A 22308-nucleotide genomic window follows, 5' to 3' on the forward strand; every position below is an offset into this window, starting at 1 on the left:
ACATACTGGCTAGTCCAAACTCAATGTTGAGTTGACAAATATACAAATACTTTTCTTGATTCAGAAGAATTTCTACAGAACCAGAACACGTGCACTCGCTTCTACTGTTGAGTCTTCCTTTACAGTTTTCAATATTCCTATCCAAAAGATTTATGCAAAAACATGCATCCTAAAATCTCTGGTTGTGTTCCTAAACCTATATTGTGCTTAAGCTAACTCTAATGTTATAGTTTAGTTAAAGTTACAGTCTGGAAATACCATGACTGAAATTAACGAACATAAAGACATCCAGGTAATGAGACACAAGGAAATTGTAACCAGGAAAATGATATTAACTTTAAGTACATAAGTACACAATACTCAATGGTTATAAATAATCTGCTAATTATGTAGTTTACGAGTCACAATGCATTTTTGTGAATAAAATTTACTAGTGCCTCATACAAATACTGGCAAAATGTAACCAGCAAAATTATAACTTTATAAGATGTTTAGTTATAATATCACTCAAAGCTTATAAATAATCTGCTGTAAAATAAGGTAATCTTTACAACAATACTTTTATGTCTCCTGCCACTGAAATTTTCCCATGAACAGCCTAGATCAACTAATATTTTTATATCATACAAGACTTATGTATGCCAACTTTTCTCTATACCAGATATAGTAAATTAATCTAGCAGTACTGTCCAAACTAAGGTCTCTACTTGTGACTTCAGCTTCAGCATTTGTCCTCTCCCCAGTCAGTCACATGACCCCTACACTCCTGACAGAGACAGCCTGGCACATGGCAGCCGCTCCACTTACAGTCGAAGGTGGACAATGGAGCCTGCACAAACATAAAACATAAGAAATCACTGTCAATATACATGTACTAGGTACATGTAGGTAGCACACCCAGGGCTGCACAATATCAAGAAAAGTGTGTGTACACCTTCAGAATATGTACCAAAACTGGTGCTATGGCTAGTAGCCTGAGATTCAGCCTTTTTAGCTATAGGTGCTCTCCCAAAAATTTGCTCACCGCCAATGGCAGCAGACCTATAGCTAAGAAGGCTGGATTTCAGGCTAATTCGTAGCTGGTACTTGGGTACGACAGATACGCAATGTACAAAATCATCAGATCTGAAACAGAAAGCTAAGGATGCTTTCTTTCTATCAGCTGGTTCTTGAGTTACCTTCTTTCAAATATTTTCAGAAAAACACCCCTGAAATTGCAGTAACTGAATCTGTATACAAATTTTAAGGTCTGTGTTTGATCACATGTTTTAACTTTAAACAATGTAACTACCTGAACACAGATGAACTTTCATGATAGTAAGTGTTAAGTTCTGTTCTGTTTCCCCTAGGCAAGAGGGAATGAAAAATCTGTCGTGATCACTGCCAGTAAGGGATTTAGTCTCACCTGTAGACCGCTGCAGGTAGAATGGGGCATGTGGATGACATTCTCTGGGGCAGGAGGCACAGGGTACGTGGGAGGTGGCAGGATGGATGACGAGGCAGGGAAAAGACTGGGGGTGGAGTGCTGCAGACTGTGGTGGACACTGAAGCTGGATGAAGTGGGCTGCAGTCTGGAGGGCCTCTTGAATGGCTGGGGGAAACAGCTACTTATTGACGGCGGTGTCTGGGCCGGGATGGGAGAGAGCTGGGGGAGTAGACTGACCAGGGGAGGCAGGGAGAAGGGTCGTGGCTGCTCACCTGGCAGGGCGATGGGGCAGGTGGCCGCAGCACCTTTTCTCTCATCGTCGAGTATGGTGTTCTCACACATGGACTGCCTCATGCCGTTCTTGGACAGGTCCAGGTCCTTCCCTTGCAGCCACCATGTTGTCATGTCACCTTTTCCCTAGAGGAAAATGTTCTCATCATTTAGAAGATTTGAAACTTTATTGCGATACCACTTTGCAGACTTACATATCTGCATTGTGTAAGTTTACAATATGTCCATCGTGCTCCTTTAATACTACAATTTGTAGCTATTTGCAGTTTGTCCATTGTACTCATCAGTAATTCTTATATACAAGACATTGATATGTTGTAATGATAAGAAATAAATTACTTTCTAATACTCATAGTTTATGGTAGACTGAATACAGGATAAATGCAGGTTAATTTTCTTCACCCACCTTGATAGGGAGAGTGCCGCGGAGTTGCAGCCTGTAGCCTCCCATCTGTCGGAGGATCTGGTAACAGGTGTCACTGCACTGGATCTTCAGCGCTGGGGGAAAAGGAATTTTGTGTTTGAAGAGTTCTGATTTCCATAATGAACAAGAGTTCCATGGCTACAATCCTTTGCCAAATGATGTTAACTAAAGGTGGTTAACTCAGAACCTGAAGATTCTGGTTTCAATTCCCTGGGAGGCCCCGCTGTTGCAGCCTTGGGAAAGGCACCTATTTCCTCATGATATGGAAAATTTCAGAATGTAGTCTGGCACAATCTAAGTGTTGCATACAATGTTCCTACCTTCACCAGTAGATTCCATCCTAGATGCAGTGTTCACAGTGTCACCAAACAGACAGTACCGAGGCATCTTCAAACCAACCACACCAGCCACAACCGGGCCTGAAACAACAAATTGAATGTACATTAATTGATGAATGGGCAATAGATGTCTTACTAAAGGACAACAGTATGTTGGTTAGCTTGAGGAATGAATCTACTAAAACTACTACACACCTGAGTGCATCCCAGCTCTGATTCTGATGCGTTCCTCCCCACGATGCGGGATACGGAATGTCTCACATGCTGCCACCAGGTCCAGCGCCATACTGGCAATCTCACTTGCATGCCTGTCTCCATTTTCTCTGGGAACTCCTGATACCACCATATCTGGAAAAAGATACACACCATCGGTAAATTTGAGAATGTTTTAGATAATAATATCAGTATTCTCTGTATAATAATATCTTCATCAGTACCATGTATGTTGTAGAATGTAGCATAAAATTAGACATAGCCATTATATCATTGTATTTTCTTTGTCATTGGAATGTATGAACTTGTCTTACATGCATCTCCAATGGTCTCCACTTTGTAAACATCGTAGTTGTCCACGATCTCATCGTAGGTTGTGTAGAGTTTGTTGAGCAGAGTGACCACCTGGATTGGAGTACTGGTACTGGACAGTGTGGTGAAGCCTACAATGTCACTGTGGGACACAGATGGTGGTATATGAGGCCTTAGTATTCAGGTAAAGGTAGTTGAGAACATCCCAAAATAATTTCAGCAGATTAGAGGACTAATTACAGTAGTGTTTCTCACCTGCCTGTCAGACACCTTCCTCAGAGCTTTTAACTGGAGTACTGCTTCTCACTACTATATGTAGCCATATTGTAGGTACGAAGCAGTACTCCGGTAAGGACCTCTGAGAAAGACGTCTGACAGGCATCAAAACATATTATCAAGCAGGTGAGAAACACTACTGGTTGTGTAAGAAGAAAATCTCTATATCCATAGTTGAGAACAGAATTTTTACTACTTAACCATATGGTATTACCTGAAGAAGATGGTACATGCTCCAAACCCTATGGCCTGCGCTGGTTTGCCCTGTCGAAGGTCATCAGCTACTGACTTTGGCAGCATGCCTATGGGGTGGCGTGGGGAGGGCGACACCAATTTGAAAGTGAAATTCATTTGAAGTTTTAAGACAATAAGCATACAAGTATAGACTTTATGATATGGCATTCAGTGGTAAGTACACATGGCAGTGATATTGCTAAAGCAAATTGACTTCATTGAATCATTTAAATAAACAGTTATCAAGCATAATCAAAATATTATTACTACCTTGTAAAACAGTACAGATAAACATGAGCAAGAGCTACTCCAAGAGTACTTACTGTAGAGGAGCCGGTCTGTTTTCTGTTTCTCATGAAGGAGGTCTGCAGTTCTCTCGGCCACAAGCACTTCCAGGTGTTTGGAATATTTCTCCATCTGTTCAAATATTTACTTATCATTACTTCTCTTATGCACTGTTATACATTACTTCTTATGTTATACTGTACATGTTATGAGGTGCAAATTGTGGTAGTGTGATAGAGATAGAGAGAAGATTCCAACTTCAGATCATATCCCAAGCTGAAGTTTTTTAGTCCCTATTGATATTGGCAGTACAGAGAGAGATAACATGGATGTGGAGAGGGTCAGTATTGAAGGTGATGGAGGGCAGAGTTGTTAGGATATTTGTTCAACAGTGACTTCAGCACCAAGGACAGGCATTGTTATAAAAATCACAAGAAATACATAGAGAAGTATGTTGTATTCCAGTGGATGTGGAGAGGGTCAGTATTGCAAGTGGTGGAAGGCAGGTTTGTGAAGATGTTATTTCAACAGTGACTTCAGCACCAAGGACAGGCATTGTTATAAAAATCACAAGAAATACATAGAGAAGTATGTTGTACTTCAGTGGTTCTGGAGAGGGTCAGTATTGCAAGTGATGTAAGGCAGGTTTCTGAAGATATTTGTTCAACAGTGACTTTAGCACCAAGGACAGGCATTGCTATAAAAATCACAAGAAATACATAGAGAAGTATGTTGTACTTCAGTGGATGTAGAGATGGTCAGTACTGCAGGTGATGGAAGGCAGGTTTGTGAAGATGTTATTCTAACAGTGATTTCAGCACCAAGGACAGGTCATGTTATAAAAAAGCATCAGAAATACATAAAAATACATACAGAACAAATTACTGTACTCAAATTTTGGTCGTTTTTTCAAAAAGAAACAGTGAGTATGAGAACACACTGATAAGATTGATAAACACTGTTGTTGAGGATTTGAAACCATGACAAAATGTACAGTACCCGATATACAAAATTGCACCTACCAGGTTCATCATCTGGTCCACAGGGTTGATTTTCTCAGGGTTGATGCGATGTAGAATCTTCTTGATCTGTTCAAATGTTGGCCGCTGCACAGGCTGCTCACCCCAGCAGCGCTGGATCAGCTGGGAGGTACAGTAATGATGGCACATAAGGTAAAATGTTTTTGATGAGTTCAACCATTGTCCAAAAAACAAGCTATGTATGTCTCTCAAGTTATATTATCACCTCTATCAACACTAAACCTCAACTCCTTAGCCGAATGACATTCTTAGCTCTGCTTTTTTTTTTTTTAACGGTGTCGCTCAATGAAAGGCCATTGGCCACTTCTAGGCATGGAGCTAGCCTGTAACTGTAGCAGCAAATTAAGTTAAAGTTGAAAGTCCTTGGCCATTGCACCATTTTTATGCTTAACCTTTGCCAGAAAACTACTCAACTTAGAATTCAGAGATTGGCTACCTCCATCTAAGATACAAATATATACCTCAATGTAATCGTGAGGCCGTGGGCAGTCATTCTCCGACTGTGTCTTGTTGCAGAGCTCTGGTAGGCTGGGACGCCATGTTGGATCCAGACACTCCACATCATCCTGTATGTTGAAGAATGGAAGAAAAAATGAGCATCTTTTAGAATATGCTGCTTGAGTGTCATTTCTTACTATTTCTTAAAGGGGACCTTCAAAAAGTATAAGTCTGAAGGAATGAAGAGTTTTCACTTACCGGTAGTGATGGGTCATTCCTGGAACCAATCTCTGCGAGTATGACAGCATAGCTGGGGTAACATCAGAGGGACATGTCAGGTGTGTGGAGAACAGTTCTCATATTGAGTTAACAATGAACTGTTTTAAGTTAATTCCCTCCATATCCATAATTACACAATATATATATTACATGACAGTCTTGCTATTAAGAATGATAGAGAGAAAACAAATCTTTATTTTTCTATAATATGATTCTTTAAGAATTCTACTAGTGACACACAAATTTACCTCAAGGAGCCTACTAGTAGTCAAATGCCACTTGTACATGTAGGTGTCAACTGACTCTTCATCACATGATAGGATACCAGACTAACTGTACTTGTTTTACATTCCAGATAGAGAGGTGTTCATGTAAAACAAACAGGATAATGTTACAGTAGTTTGATCTGTTACAGTAGTGTTACCTAGAATACCCCAAATAGCCTTTAAATTGGAGAGCCTATGGTAAAAGGAAAAGAGGTAGACCCAAAACTACTTGGAGAAGAACTGTGTATCGGATGACCTAGCATATCTATGGAATTATCTGGCAATCAGCAAGAAAGTTGGCTGAGGACAAACCCAGATGGAAGAAGAAAGTCAAAGGGATAAGTAAGTAGGTAATACTATATATAGACAACATCTGAAACTGAAACAGGATAGTGTATTGTTACCTGTATACATCAGTAGGGCCGGTATAGCGCAGGTCAGGACAGTGGTGGACCTCGGGAGGGAAGTACACTCGTGCCAGCTGCTGTCTGTAGTTGTCTTCATACGTCACCACATCTTCCTTCCTGAATGTCTGCAGCCCGTAGTCTGGAAATTCATACAAAGTTTGTTTAATCCCTAAGTCTTATTCTTGTATACAAGTCATAAAGGTTGAAGAACTAAACACACAGAGTATGGTATGGCGAATAATAGACTCTTCATTCATTCTACAGTAGCTGTCTGTTTATCTATCATCAAGATTAAAAGTATCTTTGCTTTAACTTCTTGTTTATGATCTGAAGTGATTTATTTTCTCTTTATATCTTCCATTGCAACTATTGAGTGTTCATCTTTTTCAAGCTTTGCTAAAACTCCAGTAGACAACATATTGAAGAATACCAATAGAACAGGAACCTACCTGAAATCTTCACCACCCATCGGTCGTCAATGATGCAGTTGGAAGATTTCAAGCGGCCGTGGAAAATCTTCTTATCATGCAGGTAGGCCATGGCACGGGCAATGTCTGTGGCAAAGGAGAACCTTGGGAAGAAAAAGTATCATTAGTAAAGTAAAAAATGTAACATTTGCAAAGCAATTTCTTGTGTACCAAAAGGAGAAAAGTTTTGTTTATGATGACAGAGACCATTTATTTCTTGAGCGCTAATAGGACATTAAGTTTTATTTATGGTGATAATTATGATAAGATTGTTTTCTTACCTGAAACCCCAGTTAAGTGGAATGTCGTCATTCAGCAGAACATCGTTCAGGCTTCCTTTTGGGCAGTACTCAGTGATGATGGCAACACTCGGCACTTCGATGGATCCACCAATGAACTTACACAGGTTTGGATGGTCCAGACCCCTGTCACAGGAGATGTAACATAGCTGTTAGAGTGAGAGCTAATGGCATGCTGACAGAAGAAATGAGCACAGAAAATATAAATTTGACACATTCCCAATTTTAGGACCCCATGACAGTCTAAGAAAGTCATTCCAGCATTTTGTCATAAATCAAGCAAATGAGATCCTAATTTGAATAGGTTATGTTTAATGATATTTACCTTGAAGTTCACTTCACTTCCAAAGTATTAAATTCCAAGAAGTTATTTGAATGAAATTATTATAATAGCATTTTCTCAGAACAACAGAAATACACAATGCACCTTCAACTATCCGTTAAAATCCTACATATTCTTCCGGCTTTTGACTAAGTAATGCGAGATCCCACCTGACTTGCTGTACCTCCATCCTGATGGTCCTGGTTAGCTGAAAGCATTGCTTTTGGACCTTCTTGATCGCCACTGTCCTGCCATCACTGCATAGATCATCACAATCATGGTGTTAGAATCATTGACAAGTAAAACTAGTTAACACAAAGTTCCTGGAAAAAAGGTTTGATCCCATGGGACTGACTGATGACGAAGAATGGAAACTTAGTTTTAAATGTTATGCTTTAACCGTATTCTTAATGTTGACAGCTTTGTTCTTTTACTACTAGTTTGTAAGTTAACTTTCAACAAATTTCATGTTGCAATTTCTGTGTACATGCTTATTGATTGTATTAAAATGAACTGAACTGAAATTCACAAGATACACTTTTAATCAGCTTTTCTTAAGTGTTTGTAAAATGATTTTACTTACAAGATCCCTGTCTGTGCAAAGATCTGCTTGCGCTGTGTGCGGCTGTTGATGTTGTTCTGTGTGGACACCAGGCTGGTGTTGATGGTGCTGCTGTTTCCTGTGTTCACACTCAGAATGCTGCCCATGAAGCCACGAATCCCGTGATCTGTTAACATGTTGTTGAAAGAAAGGACTATAAATCTGCACTTAGTCAACACCAGTTACAGACTGGAAATAGGGTCACCACCCAACCCATACTAGACACGATCGAAATCATCGATCAGGAAGCCCGCAACGCCCACCGGAAGATCAAGGAGGCCATACACATCCAACTAGTGGGAGCCAAGCTGAACTGCAACGAAGGCTGGGAGCTCCCTAAGCCCTACCTACCTCTACTCCGCAAGGAGGCAGAGGGGGGCAGAAGATCCACGCAAGTCTCGTCCTAGTCTCGCGTTCTCTCGCGAGACTAGGATCATTCCGTGACCAAGACAAACTGACTAGTCGTCGAAAATTCAGAGGTATGTACCTTAGGATTTAATAGTCACTGATTGATAGAATTATCTTACTGAACATTTAGATCAGAATGTCTTTCTAGTTCAAGTTCAAAGTTTATCAATTAAGAAAGGAACTGAGTAGCCTGAATTGCATCCCCATTACAAAAATGCAACATTTTAGTAACCACACTTAAAAACCTACTCCTCATCACAGTACAAACTAAATATAAAATTCATATTTACAAGTAAGAAAAAACACAATCTCACAGACACAAAAGATGTTCTAACTGTTTCAATGTTTCAGTCTATTATTATAAAATCTGTATTGCACAATTCAGAAAAGAATTGCTTAGCTAAAGTCTCCTTGTCCTGGCTGTGGGTAGACTGATTCTCTCATGTTTTCTTACTTCAAAATATAGCTTATTATGTGAAAATGAGATATTTTCCATACAAACTGCACAACATGTAACATACCTGGTCTGATGTCTCCATAGTCAATGATCCAGCTCTCATCCCAGAACATTTTCTGTTTCTGATATTGAAACCACTGAAATACAAAAGATCAAGAGGATAAAAACTCAACCTAGTAACTGACTGATAATGCTAATCTTACATGAAAGCTAAAAAGCTCTTTTGTTAGATGTTTTATGACATGTCATAATCACTCGGTTCTGCATCTGAATCTGTTTTTCATGATGCAATTGGTCAAATCACCTCAGTTGTTATAGATATTACTGCTGAACTATGATCTCATTGAAATGTCCAACTTTCTGTAAAATTGTAAAATGGGTGGAGATTTCGCTGTGGTTGTCTTGTTCCTTGTCTTCTCTTATCACCATGTTTTTTGTATAAGAAGACCACTTTTTCTTGGACCCATGATGGTCATCTTAGACAAGTTTATGTTGTTGTAAGCCTATCCCAAGGGCACAAGATCGGTGACATGGGTAGGATTTGAACTCGGGACCGATCTTGGTTCTTAGCTGAACACACTACCGCTACGCCACACGACCCCACTGAAGACTACAGATGAAGACTTACTGCTAGTGTGGCCATGAGCAGAAAGAAGGCAAAGGTGACCGGGGCAGCGATGGCAGCCTTGATCTGGTCTGACATGGGGCAGGGCTTACAGTCTCGTGGGCAGGTGTCACATGTCTCATCATCATCACAGTTGTCATCACCACAGGCTGAGGCAACACACAGGGTAGGATATTGAATTATCATACAGTACCAACATGTATCATAATTTGTATATCTAAGACTCATGCACACCTGGCCTGATGTATCACTATTATTCACTTTACATCTTTGCAAAATTCACGGACCTTATATGTATAATGTTCACAGTGGCGGAAGGTGCAGCGCCACTAAGTGGCCAAGGACGCGAATGATGCGACGGGACCCAGGGATGCAGCCTGATACTGAGAAGCGTAACAATTATTAACATGGCCAACATGGCTGTGGAGTCGGTGGACGGACTACGGGACGGGCACCATGTGACCCATGACGTCATAACTAATAAACATAACATAGTGGCGTGATCCAGGAAAAAGAATGTCAGCGATTGATTTGTTGATAAGTTTGCAATACAGAAGTGGCAGTGAAAACTGTGAACACAAAAGTACCATCGATGAAAAAAACCCAGGAATTACAGTATGCAAAAAAAAGCAGGAAGATCTCATGACCAAAACAAAGTGTCGGAAACCTAATCTGTATACTACATATTTAGAGCTTTTGTGAATTTTGTTGTTATGTTTTATCACAAACTCTGTGGTTTATCCTTTAACGTTAACATAATAACTGACTACTTTGGCATTATCTGGTCACCTCACATACTGTATTTTCTATACTTCATACAATATTGATCAATACAATCATGGTGTTCTCTAGCATCAATCTGTTGTCTTGTTGCAGTTACTTACATGTTGCTGGTACAACTTCAGTCAGGGCGTGCAGTGCAGCCTGCAGTGTTCCCACTTTAATATGTGCGATGAGAGAGTGTGGCCCAGTCTTCCACAGCTGCATGTAGCTGGTCCAGTTCACCACGTCTGCCTGTCCAGCCATGGCCACGGTGTGGGTGAAGATCTCTCCATCATCAGGGATCCATGGTCCACATATGTTATCAGGCCCTTCGCTAAGCTGAAGGATAACATATCAGTATTAGAACTTAACCCATCTCCAGTCTGCATTTTGCAGAGAAATTTTCAATGTTGCAGACTGAGGAAAAATTAAACCTGCAATTTTGTACACTGAAAAAATCAGGATAGGTGTTCAATTGTGTCTGACTGACATGTATATTATTGTTTGGGAGCTTTTCTGCTTACTGCAGTAACTGACTTTATCATAATACTTAACTAAGTTATGCATTATATTTTTCAAATTGTAAAATGTTTGCCAACATGCAATTTTTGAGTAGGGCTTGAAAGTGTATTGCATGTATTTGCAGAAAGTATTTTGGAATCCAAATTGCAGAACAATGTAATTGTGACATTCTCTAATTATGGTGAAGAACATTGAAAAAAAAATTTTAATTATTTGGACATATCCTTGTGAGTCTCAAATGTTTTTATCATTAGTTTTTATCACAATATTTCAGTCGTATTAATTTCTAGCATATTGGTTCGTCGGTCCATGCATTATATTTTTCAAATTGTAAAATGTTTGCCAACATGCAATTTTTGAGTAGGGCTTGAAAGTGTATTGCATGTATTTGCAGAAAGTATTTTGGAATCCAAATTGCAGAACAATGTAATTGTGACATTCTCTAATTATGGTGAAGAACATTGAAAAAAAAATTTTAATTATTTGGACATATCCTTGTGAGTCTCAAATGTTTTTATCATTAGTTTTTATCACAATATTTCAGTCGTATTAATTTCTAGCATATTGGTTCGTCGGTCCATAAAATTTGCTTTGTCATTGTGAACTGTTTTGCTAAAGCACCTATATGTACAGTAGTACCTTAGAATTATCTGTTTCCATAAATTTTGTTTTTAATCATCATAGTATCATGGTAACTGTTATTATCTATTAATATTATCTATTTCAAATTCAAGTACATATTGTTCTGTGCTGGTAGTACATCTATGTTCTTGATATTTGTGTTATTTTGCAAAATGTATTGTATTTGTTTTAACTGTATGTAAATTTGAGCCTTGGAAGATTGATTTAAAGCCCTGAACAGGGCTAAAAGCTTTTGAGGCAAATTAAATGAAACCGGAAACACAACATTTCCTTTCCTAGAGGCCTGGCAGAATTATTTTAACTTAGTAGAATTTGCACAATCATGATGAGTTGGTCCCTGGTTGTAGCTGCCACAAACCAGTGGCATCAGGTGTTGTGGTGGTCTGTGGGCGGCAAACTTGGATTAGAGGCAGATCACGTTACAGGAACGGGATATTCCCAGAAGCTAATGGCTGTAAGTCAGCAGTTGCCGGCAAATACCAGAAGGCCACATGCATGGATAATGCCTGTATTCAAAAAGTTTCAGTTATTTTGAATAATCTATAAAAACAACCGAGTAGCCCGTTATGCTTATGTCATTGGAGATCTTTATGCATCAGTTGATTTTTTTATCATTTTGAGTGTCTGAGAAATAGAGACGTAAAATATAATTAAAAATTGTGATTTGGTGTGAAGTGTTGGATATGCTTGCTAGTATCAAAAAATTTTCAGTTATTTCAAAAATCCATAAAAATCCATAAAAATAGCCAAGTATGCTTTGGTCATTAGTGACCTTTATCAATTGTTTTATTTTTTTGTTATTGAGTGTCCAAGAAGTAAATGAATTTGAAATAAAATTCTGTGATTCGGTGTGAAGTGTTGGATATGCTTGACGTATTCAAAAATTTTCAGTTGTATTTGAAATAATCCATAAAAACAGAAGAGTATGCTTTTGTCATTGGAGATATTTATTCATCAGTTTGATTTTTGGTATTGAGTGTCAGGAATAGTTCTGAAGTATTTGAAATAAAAGTTTGTGGCTTGGTGTGAAGTGAGGAAGTAAGTATTAAGTCAGCAAAACCGGAAGTACTCAGATATAGCAATCCTAACGAAACCTGGCAACATGCAATATGCAGAGAAGGCAGGCATAGTACAGAGAAAGGTCAGCTTCTGTATTAAAGCTTTTAGGCTGTTTTACCGAGCATTAGCCACCTGTGTCTCGCTGGGAGGTGGTAGGCACAACCTTTCTAGTATATCCCACAGATGAAGTAGAATTAGCTTTGTATAGCTAACATTTACACTGTCGAGTTACTGAGAGGTGGCTACATGGTGTACCATTTGAGAAAATAGCATATAGTTTGCTTTGACCCTTTGTTTTAATTCATGAAGAACTCAAATTGGTCTGCTGGGTGTTTTTCACTGAAGTCATGAAGAAAAAGGTCAGGATTAGACAGAGTACTCCAAAACTCTTTTTTTCCCCTTAACTGTCATAAAATGGAACTCGCTGCCACCAGAAGAACAGTAGGGGCATTCTCTCCGGATAGCTTTAAACAATAGTGTAGATGTAATGAAAGGCTACGTGTAACAAGTCATTTGGTGTAATATAGCAAGCTGAAGCCGTGCTGCTGCATGCTTGTGAGGCTGGTGTGCTACGCCAAGGGGCGTTGACACTGGCTCTACAAATACAGCAGTATACTTACACTTTCTTGTGGGCAGGAGTGGACATTTACATGATACACACAACAGTTCTCCTGGGTAGCCTTTCTCCACTGGTCAGGACAGGGATGGTCATGACACCAGGTTTTGGCTTCAGTAGCATTCCTGAAGTTAACATAACAGAAAACAAGAGCAATTTAATTTTGTAACAGTGCAATGTTTATATTTGTGAAAGTTTCTAGACAGCATATTAAGTAATTCCTGATTTTTTCACTGTACTTTTATGTTCACTTGAATTGCCTGAGTGTGGAAGAGTCTGTAATGTATCTGGGTAAGCTGTTCCAAAGACGAGATATGTAGGGAATGAAACTGTTCTTGTAGATATTGGTCCTACATCTAGGGATGTTCAACCTTAGAGTCCTTATTGTAACATACCCATGAGGCAGGATGTTTCGTTCCACAGCCTGACTGTAGAAGACATCAGGGAGATGTAGACTGTAGGTCACGTTGAACTCATGTCCAGCTGTGATCTGTGCTGGAGGACCCTTGATCCATGCCATGTCCAGACCTTCACAAAATAGTTTCATCAGGTTGGGGGAACATATATAGGATACAAGAATTTTCTTTTCAACAACCAATATGTCTCTTACCTAAGTGTTTACTTTTCGGTGTCTGTCAGACACATTCCTTGAGGTTTTCAGAGGAGTTTTGTCTCTTGCAACTTAAGAAGGTAATAGACACTACTGGTTACGTCGATGAAGGTTAGACATCCAGGTAACACGATACGCCAAAAAGCAGTTACTCAAGCAACTGGATATGATTTTGAAAACGTCAGACGTTTCAGCTAGTATCCACTAGCTTTCGTCAGTGACTGAGAGACCAGAGGGGAAATGCAGGTTTATAAGCACAAACTATTGATTGATATGTAAATAAAGTGACGAAAGCTAGTGGATACTAGCTGAAACGTCTGACGTTTTCAAAATCATATCCAGTTGCTTGAGTAACTGCTTTTTGGCGACACTACTGGTTGTGTAAAAGAAAATTCCTGTATCCCATGTTCAAAGTCCTGACAGTCGTTCCACAAAAATCAAGCTCCATCATATGTAACAGAACTCAACCTCACAAGAAAGCAACTGGATATATAATGCTAGGTTTTGAAGCATTTTTTCTATCCAGTTGCTTGAGTAACAATTTCTTGTGTATCTCATCACCTGGATTTCTTAAACCTTGATTGGCGTGACATGCATAATGATTTCCATGTGAACATGAAGCTCAAATTCATTAGCCACCAAAAAAAACATGTTTATAAAAAACATCGAGTCTCTACATGGCTATTGAAAACTTGACGAGTTGAATCCTATTACTAGTATTGACACAGTTACCATCGCAATTTATTGGGGTCTTTTTATTTGCATCTGCGTCTATGGGCCAACAGCCGTAGTTCTTGTTGTCCATTGGGTCGGGCCATCCAACTGCTGCCACAACGATTGCCTGAAAGTGTAGAAGTACAATTAATTTGCTAGCAGTTTATTGAAAAGGAAAGGTCTTTCCTGCTGTGGCAGAGAAAAGCCTATCTTTCATATGGAACTTCTGGCTACTGAAAAACATGTCGTGTACATTAGAATGAATACAGAACAAGAGTTCTATGACCTCATACCAATATATTGCCAAACCTTCAAGGATAAAGGTCAATATATATAATGCATGTCCAGAACACAACATATCAAAACAAGAAGCTCTGCTGCAGTACCAAAGAAAGCTGCCAGGAGTCCAAAATCTAATCGTTCCATCGACAGTACAAGATCTAACCATAATGTTATATCAACTTTTAAGACAATCTATTTAGTTTCTTGTGTTGTCAATGATTTCCAGTATGCCAGAATACATGTAACAGTTAGGTTTTCAACTAATATTATCAAAACCTTATTGTATTTTTTTGTTGACAGTAACGTTATATTAATTAAGATATTGATAAAAATACATCTAAAAAGGTAACAAAATTGCAATAGGTGTTCCCCATTGAATCCTAATTGAATCCCCAAATATTCTACAGCGTTTTTTGCATATTAGATATACAGATTACCTGGTTGCATGTAAATATTAAAGGGATGATGCCTACTTATCTGTTTAAGAAGATAAGCTTCTTAAAAAATAAAAGCTTTTATTTACAATACCTTTGCATAATCTACTTAACGGTAACCCCATAGGGTCAATTCTGGATAATGTCCCTTTAATAAAGGTCAACACCTTGTTAGCCTTTTAAAGACATCGGATTAAACCACAGGCGCTAGGCCACCGAGTTTTTGTTGAGATCTAACAATACATGTAACGTTACATTGTTTTGTAAACCATTAAATAAAATCCTTATTATTGTTTCGCGCATGTTAGAACATACACTGTGTCTACTCATTCAGCCCGTTGCCATCACAATACAGTGGTCCGTTGAAATATTCCCAAAAATCATACAGTCACATAACACATAACACCGTGAACACGGCCCGTTGAAAGATTCCCGAGAATCATGCGTACACTGAACACGGTCACAAACTGATGAGGATTCCAAAGAACCATACGAACAGATACCGAAGTCTCCCGAAGATTGCCGAGAGCCGAACAGCGACTTCCGAACGCTTCATCTTGGTTAGGTACTTAGTACTAGTATACACTAGTATAGTCATCTTTTTGAAGTTATCACCGCTAGCGCTAGCCCCGGCTTGGGGTTCTATCGAGTCGAGCAGCGGTTTTGCGAACGCATTCGAGTTTGCGAAACCTGTTCTATTCCCGTCGGTCTTTGCGCTACCCTGAACGCCAATGTAACAGCTGAGTAATGAGTGTGCTTTTTATTGTATGATTCAGCGGACCAAGTACCCAGCAGTATGTATTATATATGTATGGTTCATTGTACAGAGAATTCTAGGGAAATTTTTCAACGGACCGTGTTCACGGTGTTATGCGATGAGTGTATGATTCTCGGGAATCTTTCGACGGACAGTGTTCACGGTGTTATGTGTTGAGTTCATGACTCTTCGGATCCTTTCAACGGACCGTGTTCATAGTGTTTGTGTTCAGTGTATGATTATCGGGAATCTTAAGCTTGTACGGAGTGCACAGTATACGAGTGTTCATAAAACAAAGCAACAGCGATCTCAACAAAAACTCGGTGGCCTATCGCCCATGATTAAACTCAGTAAGATTCAACAAATTTTTTGTGTCACATACATTGTTAACGTTACATACATACATTAACGACTTACATACACCAAGGAGCTTCAAATTTGACGTATTGTTACATACCTACCGTTGAAATGTAACGTTAACATACAACCGTTACGAACAAGAGAAACTTCTTGGCGATTCTGTAATCGATAATGTAAGTACTGACAGTTGGTCACAGTGTACGTTAACAAACCAAGTGTGGATCACTGGCTTCGACCTCCTTAGCCTAGTCGCCATGTCTAAACAAACTGTGTGGTGCCTAGTTTCGACAATATGCCTCCTTTGACGGCAAAAATCACTGAGAACGTTCGTGAAATACTCAACCACTCATTCTGCTTTCTTTCGCCATCCTGCCGAGACTGAGAACTGAGATACCGGACACTTTTCCCTGAGTGCAGCACGCAAAGATCGACGTCCTGCCACGAACAGGCCACGAAGTTGCCGTCAGCTGTTGCAGGACGTGCACTTTGACCCTTGCACCTTCACCCTAAGTTTTGTACCTGAGTACCCAAAACTAACGCGAGCGTGCGAATAAAAGTTTTGACAAAAAAAAGTTGCCTTCATTTTAAAATCTACGTGGTCAGGAAGGTTGAACAAATGACAAAACACACGAGTATGGTATGACGAAAAATATAAAAACTCTTCAATTTCATTTCTTCACATTTTCTTACTTTTCTTTTCTTCTTTCTTTCAATAGTATCGTTTTCCAATATTTTTGCAATGTACGGAATATATTTGCTCGTTTTGCAGCCACTCTTTACGATTTACAGTATGATCACAGGCGCTAGGCCACCGAGTTTTTGTTGAGATCTAACAATACATGTAACGTTACATTGTTTTGTAAACCATTAAATAAAATCCTTATTATTGTTTCGCGCATGTTAGAACATACACTGTGTCTACTCATTCAGCCCGTTGCCATCACAATACAGTGGTCCGTTGAAATATTCCCAAAAATCATACAGTCACATAACACATAACACCGTGAACACGGCCCGTTGAAAGATTCCCGAGAATCATGCGTACACTGAACACGGTCACAAACTGATGAGGATTCCAAAGAACCATACGAACAGATACCGAAGTCTCCCGAAGATTGCCGAGAGCCGAACAGCGACTTCCGAACGCTTCATCTTGGTTAGGTACTTAGTACTAGTATACACTAGTATAGTCATCTTTTTGAAGTTATCACCGCTAGCGCTAGCCCCGGCTTGGGGTTCTATCGAGTCGAGCAGCGGTTTTGCGAACGCATTCGAGTTTGCGAAACCTGTTCTATTCCCGTCGGTCTTTGCGCTACCCTGAACGCCAATGTAACAGCTGAGTAATGAGTGTGCTTTTTATTGTATGATTCAGCGGACCAAGTACCCAGCAGTATGTATTATATATGTATGGTTCATTGTACAGAGAATTCTAGGGAAATTTTTCAACGGACCGTGTTCACGGTGTTATGCGATGAGTGTATGATTCTCGGGAATCTTTCGACGGACAGTGTTCACGGTGTTATGTGTTGAGTTCATGACTCTTCGGATCCTTTCAACGGACCGTGTTCATAGTGTTTGTGTTCAGTGTATGATTATCGGGAATCTTAAGCTTGTACGGAGTGCACAGTATACGAGTGTTCATAAAACAAAGCAACAGCGATCTCAACAAAAACTCGGTGGCCTATCGCCCATGGTATGATCGAAATTTTTTTTAACGGACGAAAATTCATGCCACCCATCTACAATCAAATACTAGTCAAATCGACATGCTAACCTAATTGAGTGTAACGTTATACGTAGTCGTAAGAAATGGGAGAAACGGCTCTTTTTATTACCTCTGACTGATTATGATTATGCCATCATCAGATATGCCCGTTAATTACGTAGGATTTGCAATATATTTGCATCCCTTTATATCAGTCCAGGAGTGTGACCACGGAATTGCGGGAACACAGTTTCTGTGCGTCCGTCTCCCACTGCGTTCAGAGCCAGTGGGCGGACATCATGTCACGGTACAGAAGTTATTTTACCGGTACTGTAGAGCTATTACATTGCGTTTATGTAACGTTACAGCAACGAAAACAACCCTTCACACCTCCGTAAATACTAGTATATTCTAACTGTATTCTATGATCATCAGGGAATACCCCTGGCTGCATTAGGTCTGGAACCCAAACATTCACTGAACGCCACCGTAAACAACACAAAAATGTTTGAAGTAAATAACGTTATATGAACTGAGGGTCGCAATAGATAGCTTGTCTTTTATTTTTTTTGCATACTACATTTTCTTTAAATCTAATAAGCCAGAAATCTACCTTTGAAGGATCAAAATCCCCGATCGTGTCTTTTCCTAGAGCAATCGCAAAGCTAAATAGGCTGGATATCACATTTTTCTTGAGTATTGGAACAGGAAGGTTCCAGAAAATTTCTGTTGATCCAAGAGTCTGCTCATTTTGTCTACAACCTATTCGATATGTGTAACTTTAGAAACTGTTTGATGATTTGGGTTGTGTCAGGAATATATTGAAATGAAAAAGAATCGTTCGCTCAAACAGAAGTTCCATTGTGTCACTTACGCTAGCACTGAGGTCACATTTCCAAACCGGGGCCCGACAATCAACAATTCCTCACCAAGAATATACTCAAATAGTTCCCATTATTTATTTTTTCGACATTTCTGTGCTTTATTGTTTTTTGTATAATACTTTTCGATCCATAAGACTGTCCGACCGGACCCCGATTTGGAAATGACCTTAACATTATACATTTCCGAAGGAGACGTGTACGGCTAGATTATACAGATGGAGAGACCAAAGGAGGTACAGAGAAATCATACATGACTGTTGTTGATGAGCAATGGCGGCTTATGCCTACACACACACAGGTCACATAATTTGGTCTGTCACTCCCTTCACAGAGACGTGTTCATCGCCTCAGCATGTCGCCACCTGCGCAACCCTGCACCTCTGACTAATCTGTTAACGATTTCAGTCACGACATCGCACTGTAGCTTTGTACGGAGTGAAAGCGCTAATTTGGCAAGGGCGCTAGTTTGTGGTACCTAAGCTTGTACATGTACTCCGCTTGTTGCTGAAATCTCACTGTGTATTAGGCTAATCTTCGAGTAGATCTTTTGGTAGCTGCAGAGACAGTATCAAATAGGTCAGGCTGTATCCACTGGCCAGACAGTTACCATTTCGCCACCCTGAATTTTAAAAATGTACGATGATTTTGGATCTTTGAAGCTCCATTTTTCCGAAGCCAACTTCTTTTCTATAGGAGATTTTACAATATTCGACTCTCTATTTCCTAGGCGAATGATTCGACAATACGCTACATCTGAGTGTCATGTTTCTCTAGTGCTGTAAGTGGCATTGAAATTCAAATTGTATTGCGCATAAGGATATCCGCCCGTCCCGAGATACTTCGAACTATCAAGGAGGAGGTTCTTGGAACTACTTGTATCAAGCCTGTATCAGCCACCTATCGTCCTATTAGGAAACAAAAGACCTCATACGTGCGAGGTAATAAGAGTGTATAAATTGGATTTTGACAGGTTTTAGATGGAAACAAAAGATCACATACGTGCGAAGTACATTGCGTATAAATGGGATTTTTACAGGATAAATTGCAAGCTGATGACCGTATATTGTGTATGGTAGGACCGAGAATTTCGCCCCAAAAGCAAGCATGTTTAAGCCTTCAAATGCGCTATTCTGGCTAACAAAGAGTGTATAAATGAGATTTTGCAGGATAAATTGCGAGCTGATTATTCTGTAACTGTTCTGGTGGCGCGGGCAGTGTTCTGGAAACGTCGCCTCCCGGAGTGCACGTTAGTGTAAACACCAATCATCAGAGCTGCGGGAGACGCTAATCAAGCAATCATACGTGCCGAGTTGTGCCAGGGAGGCTGTTTTTTGCTAAGAATGGACGAGTGGCTGATTTCTATAGAGTCAGTTTCAAAATTTTTCACGACAGTGTGAGCTACATCATAGTACACGTGCTCTCATACTCTCCAAGTAGATGTTTGTATTTTTGGCGTATTTTTAGGCATTTTTAAACGGCATTCTTTTTTGCACTGGTATCATGGGCTGGCGTAAATAAAAAGATACCAATTACCAGTGAAGAGAAGACAGTCTGATTAAAAAAAAGTCTAAAAACACGCCAAAAATAAGCCAAAATCAAAGCCTCTGCCTGGAGTGCTCTCGCAAGAAACCGTCCTGGAGGCTGTGTTAGGTTCGGGACCACATTTCCAACTAACGGTTTTCTACCTACACCTGTGGAGGCACAGGCAGTAAATCGGAGCAAATCGTCGAGAAAAAGACGTGTCTTTATAAGGTTATACGTTCACATCCCTGTGAACAAGCCATCGACACATTTTGTCTAGATTTTCTTGAAGTATTTTTCACACAAATTTGCCGTACATATCCGACACCAGTGCGCCGCACACTGTTATGTATTCTAACTTATGAGTTATGTATGTATGCATCAAGGTGCACGTAGAATGCTCACTGCACGAAAAATAGCCATTTTCTAGTCTTTTGGCAACAGGAAAGATTCAGTCTCTCCTCCAGAAGAAAACGTTTCGTTTCAAAGCGACGAATGTACGCCCAAACGTCGCGAACAGGAATTCCAACCGGTGGCGGTGCAGACATGATTACATGTTTACACATCAATAACCATGACTTTTTCCATGCACATAAAAACACACTGTCAGCAGCCATAGTTGAAACTAGAAAAAAAATTTAAAAATCGCAAAATTTGCCATCCAAATCTGCGGTTTTCAGGAACAGTGCTCCAATGTAAATCACAATCTGTTACAAAATAGTGCGGATACCTGCCGGAAGTACAGGCTCGCAATTTCTACTAACCTGAAAATAATCTTAGGAGTCTTCATGCAAAAATGAAGACACAAAGAATACTTGATGTCGTTCTAGTACATTCACAAAAATGGCAGTATATGCAAAATGCCTCCTCGTACAGTAGAATTAAGCCGGCGACTGGATTACCGTTACCTCTGTCTAAAAACACAATATGGTCTGGTTGAAAATAGCTGAAGAAGGACTAAAATAAGAGAAGAAACTCACAGCCAAGACGCAACAAATGTAGTCCGTGTGACTGCCCATGATGTAGGAGCAAAGAACCCCGGCGAGTTGGGCCGCAGGTGTATCGTTTGTGTCAGGTCCTCAGTTGGTTCCATGCAAACAACAACCCAGAAGAAAATCACATCCTTCTTTGATATGGCCGCCGTGGTAATAACTTCGCAGAGATGTCAGACGCAAATATAACAAAATCATCAAGCAGAAAAATGGGGGCGGGCGTCGTCCTGATTGGTCCAGGAGATCGCATCACTGTTGCTATGGTGATAGATTGGCAGCCACCGGCGGGTTGGGAGAACTGCTGCATACATTTATATCTCTTTTTACACCCAAATTATACGTTTTAAGTTATATTACGGAAAACCGAAAATCTTCGGGAAAATTCTAAAATTGATGTGAGGTAAATATTGGAATACAAATCGAATTATAAAAAATTTGATTCAAAAACTTTTCCCTTTCAAAACTAACTTGTGCTTTGAGTATTTAGTATGTTGTATGCAATCAGATGACAGGGAAAAGATGAAATCTTATTGCTTATCTGAATGATGTTGCACAGTTTGTACGTGAAATGTTTTCAGCGGCATAGTTATATTAGATACGTCGTGACCTCGAAGTTCTCATTATTTTCAATGCGCGTAGTAATGGTGTTCTTGACACACCCAGATAGCACACGAAATCCCAATTTGCGTCAAGTAGAATCTTCTCCTACCTCCGATAATGCCCATCTGCCGAGAAATAGGCAATTACTGACATGATTTTTTTTAGACCTGTAGCAGGAAAAAGCGATGTATGTTTGGTATGGAGGAGCATTTTTGTTTCAACATCTACGAGTAGAAAAGTATAGAGGAAGACGGAAAAACGATGGATTTTAATGTTTTGATATGGATGTAGCTTAGACAGAGATGTGCACAATGCAAAATAGAACTAACTTGTGAACTAAATTGAGGAAATTCATCTTTAATGTATCTTGGGTCGCAAATCCTTTGACAAGTGGTATAGGTTGGCCCCTTAGCTGTTCATTTTGAAATTGCAGGGCCGTT

At 39.7% G+C, this 22308-nt stretch overlaps 1 protein-coding gene across 2 annotated transcripts; it reads right to left on the minus strand.

Annotated features, from left to right (window-relative positions):
- Positions 1 to 92: 92 nt before the first annotated feature.
- On the minus strand, positions 93 to 21413 carry LOC109486256 (atrial natriuretic peptide receptor 2-like). 2 transcript variants are annotated; one of them, XM_019790004.1, is made up of 23 exons: positions 21257 to 21413; positions 14352 to 14460; positions 13405 to 13537; positions 13014 to 13134; positions 10293 to 10509; positions 9412 to 9557; positions 8848 to 8920; positions 7901 to 8045; positions 7488 to 7574; positions 6978 to 7121; positions 6679 to 6800; positions 6227 to 6368; positions 5536 to 5587; positions 5301 to 5405; positions 4822 to 4941; positions 3838 to 3931; positions 3495 to 3582; positions 3007 to 3146; positions 2675 to 2827; positions 2462 to 2560; positions 2124 to 2215; positions 1406 to 1843; positions 93 to 829 (listed from the first exon to the last, which is right to left on the minus strand). In XM_019790004.1, exons 1-23 carry the CDS (start codon positions 21293 to 21295, stop codon positions 722 to 724), a joined length of 2967 nt encoding a protein of 988 aa, XP_019645563.1. In that variant the 5' UTR covers positions 21296 to 21413; the 3' UTR covers positions 93 to 721. The 2 variants fall into 2 exon arrangements, with proteins under 2 accessions (XP_019645563.1, XP_019645564.1); XM_019790005.1 differs by lacking the exon at positions 21257 to 21413 and adding an exon at positions 16510 to 16765.
- Positions 21414 to 22308: the final 895 nt, after the last annotated feature.

Source organism: Branchiostoma belcheri, unplaced genomic scaffold (genome assembly GCF_001625305.1).
Source record: "Branchiostoma belcheri isolate BF01 breed outbred unplaced genomic scaffold, Haploidv18h27 scaffold8, whole genome shotgun sequence".
Classification (NCBI taxonomy): Eukaryota; Metazoa; Chordata; class Leptocardii; order Amphioxiformes; family Branchiostomatidae; genus Branchiostoma; species Branchiostoma belcheri.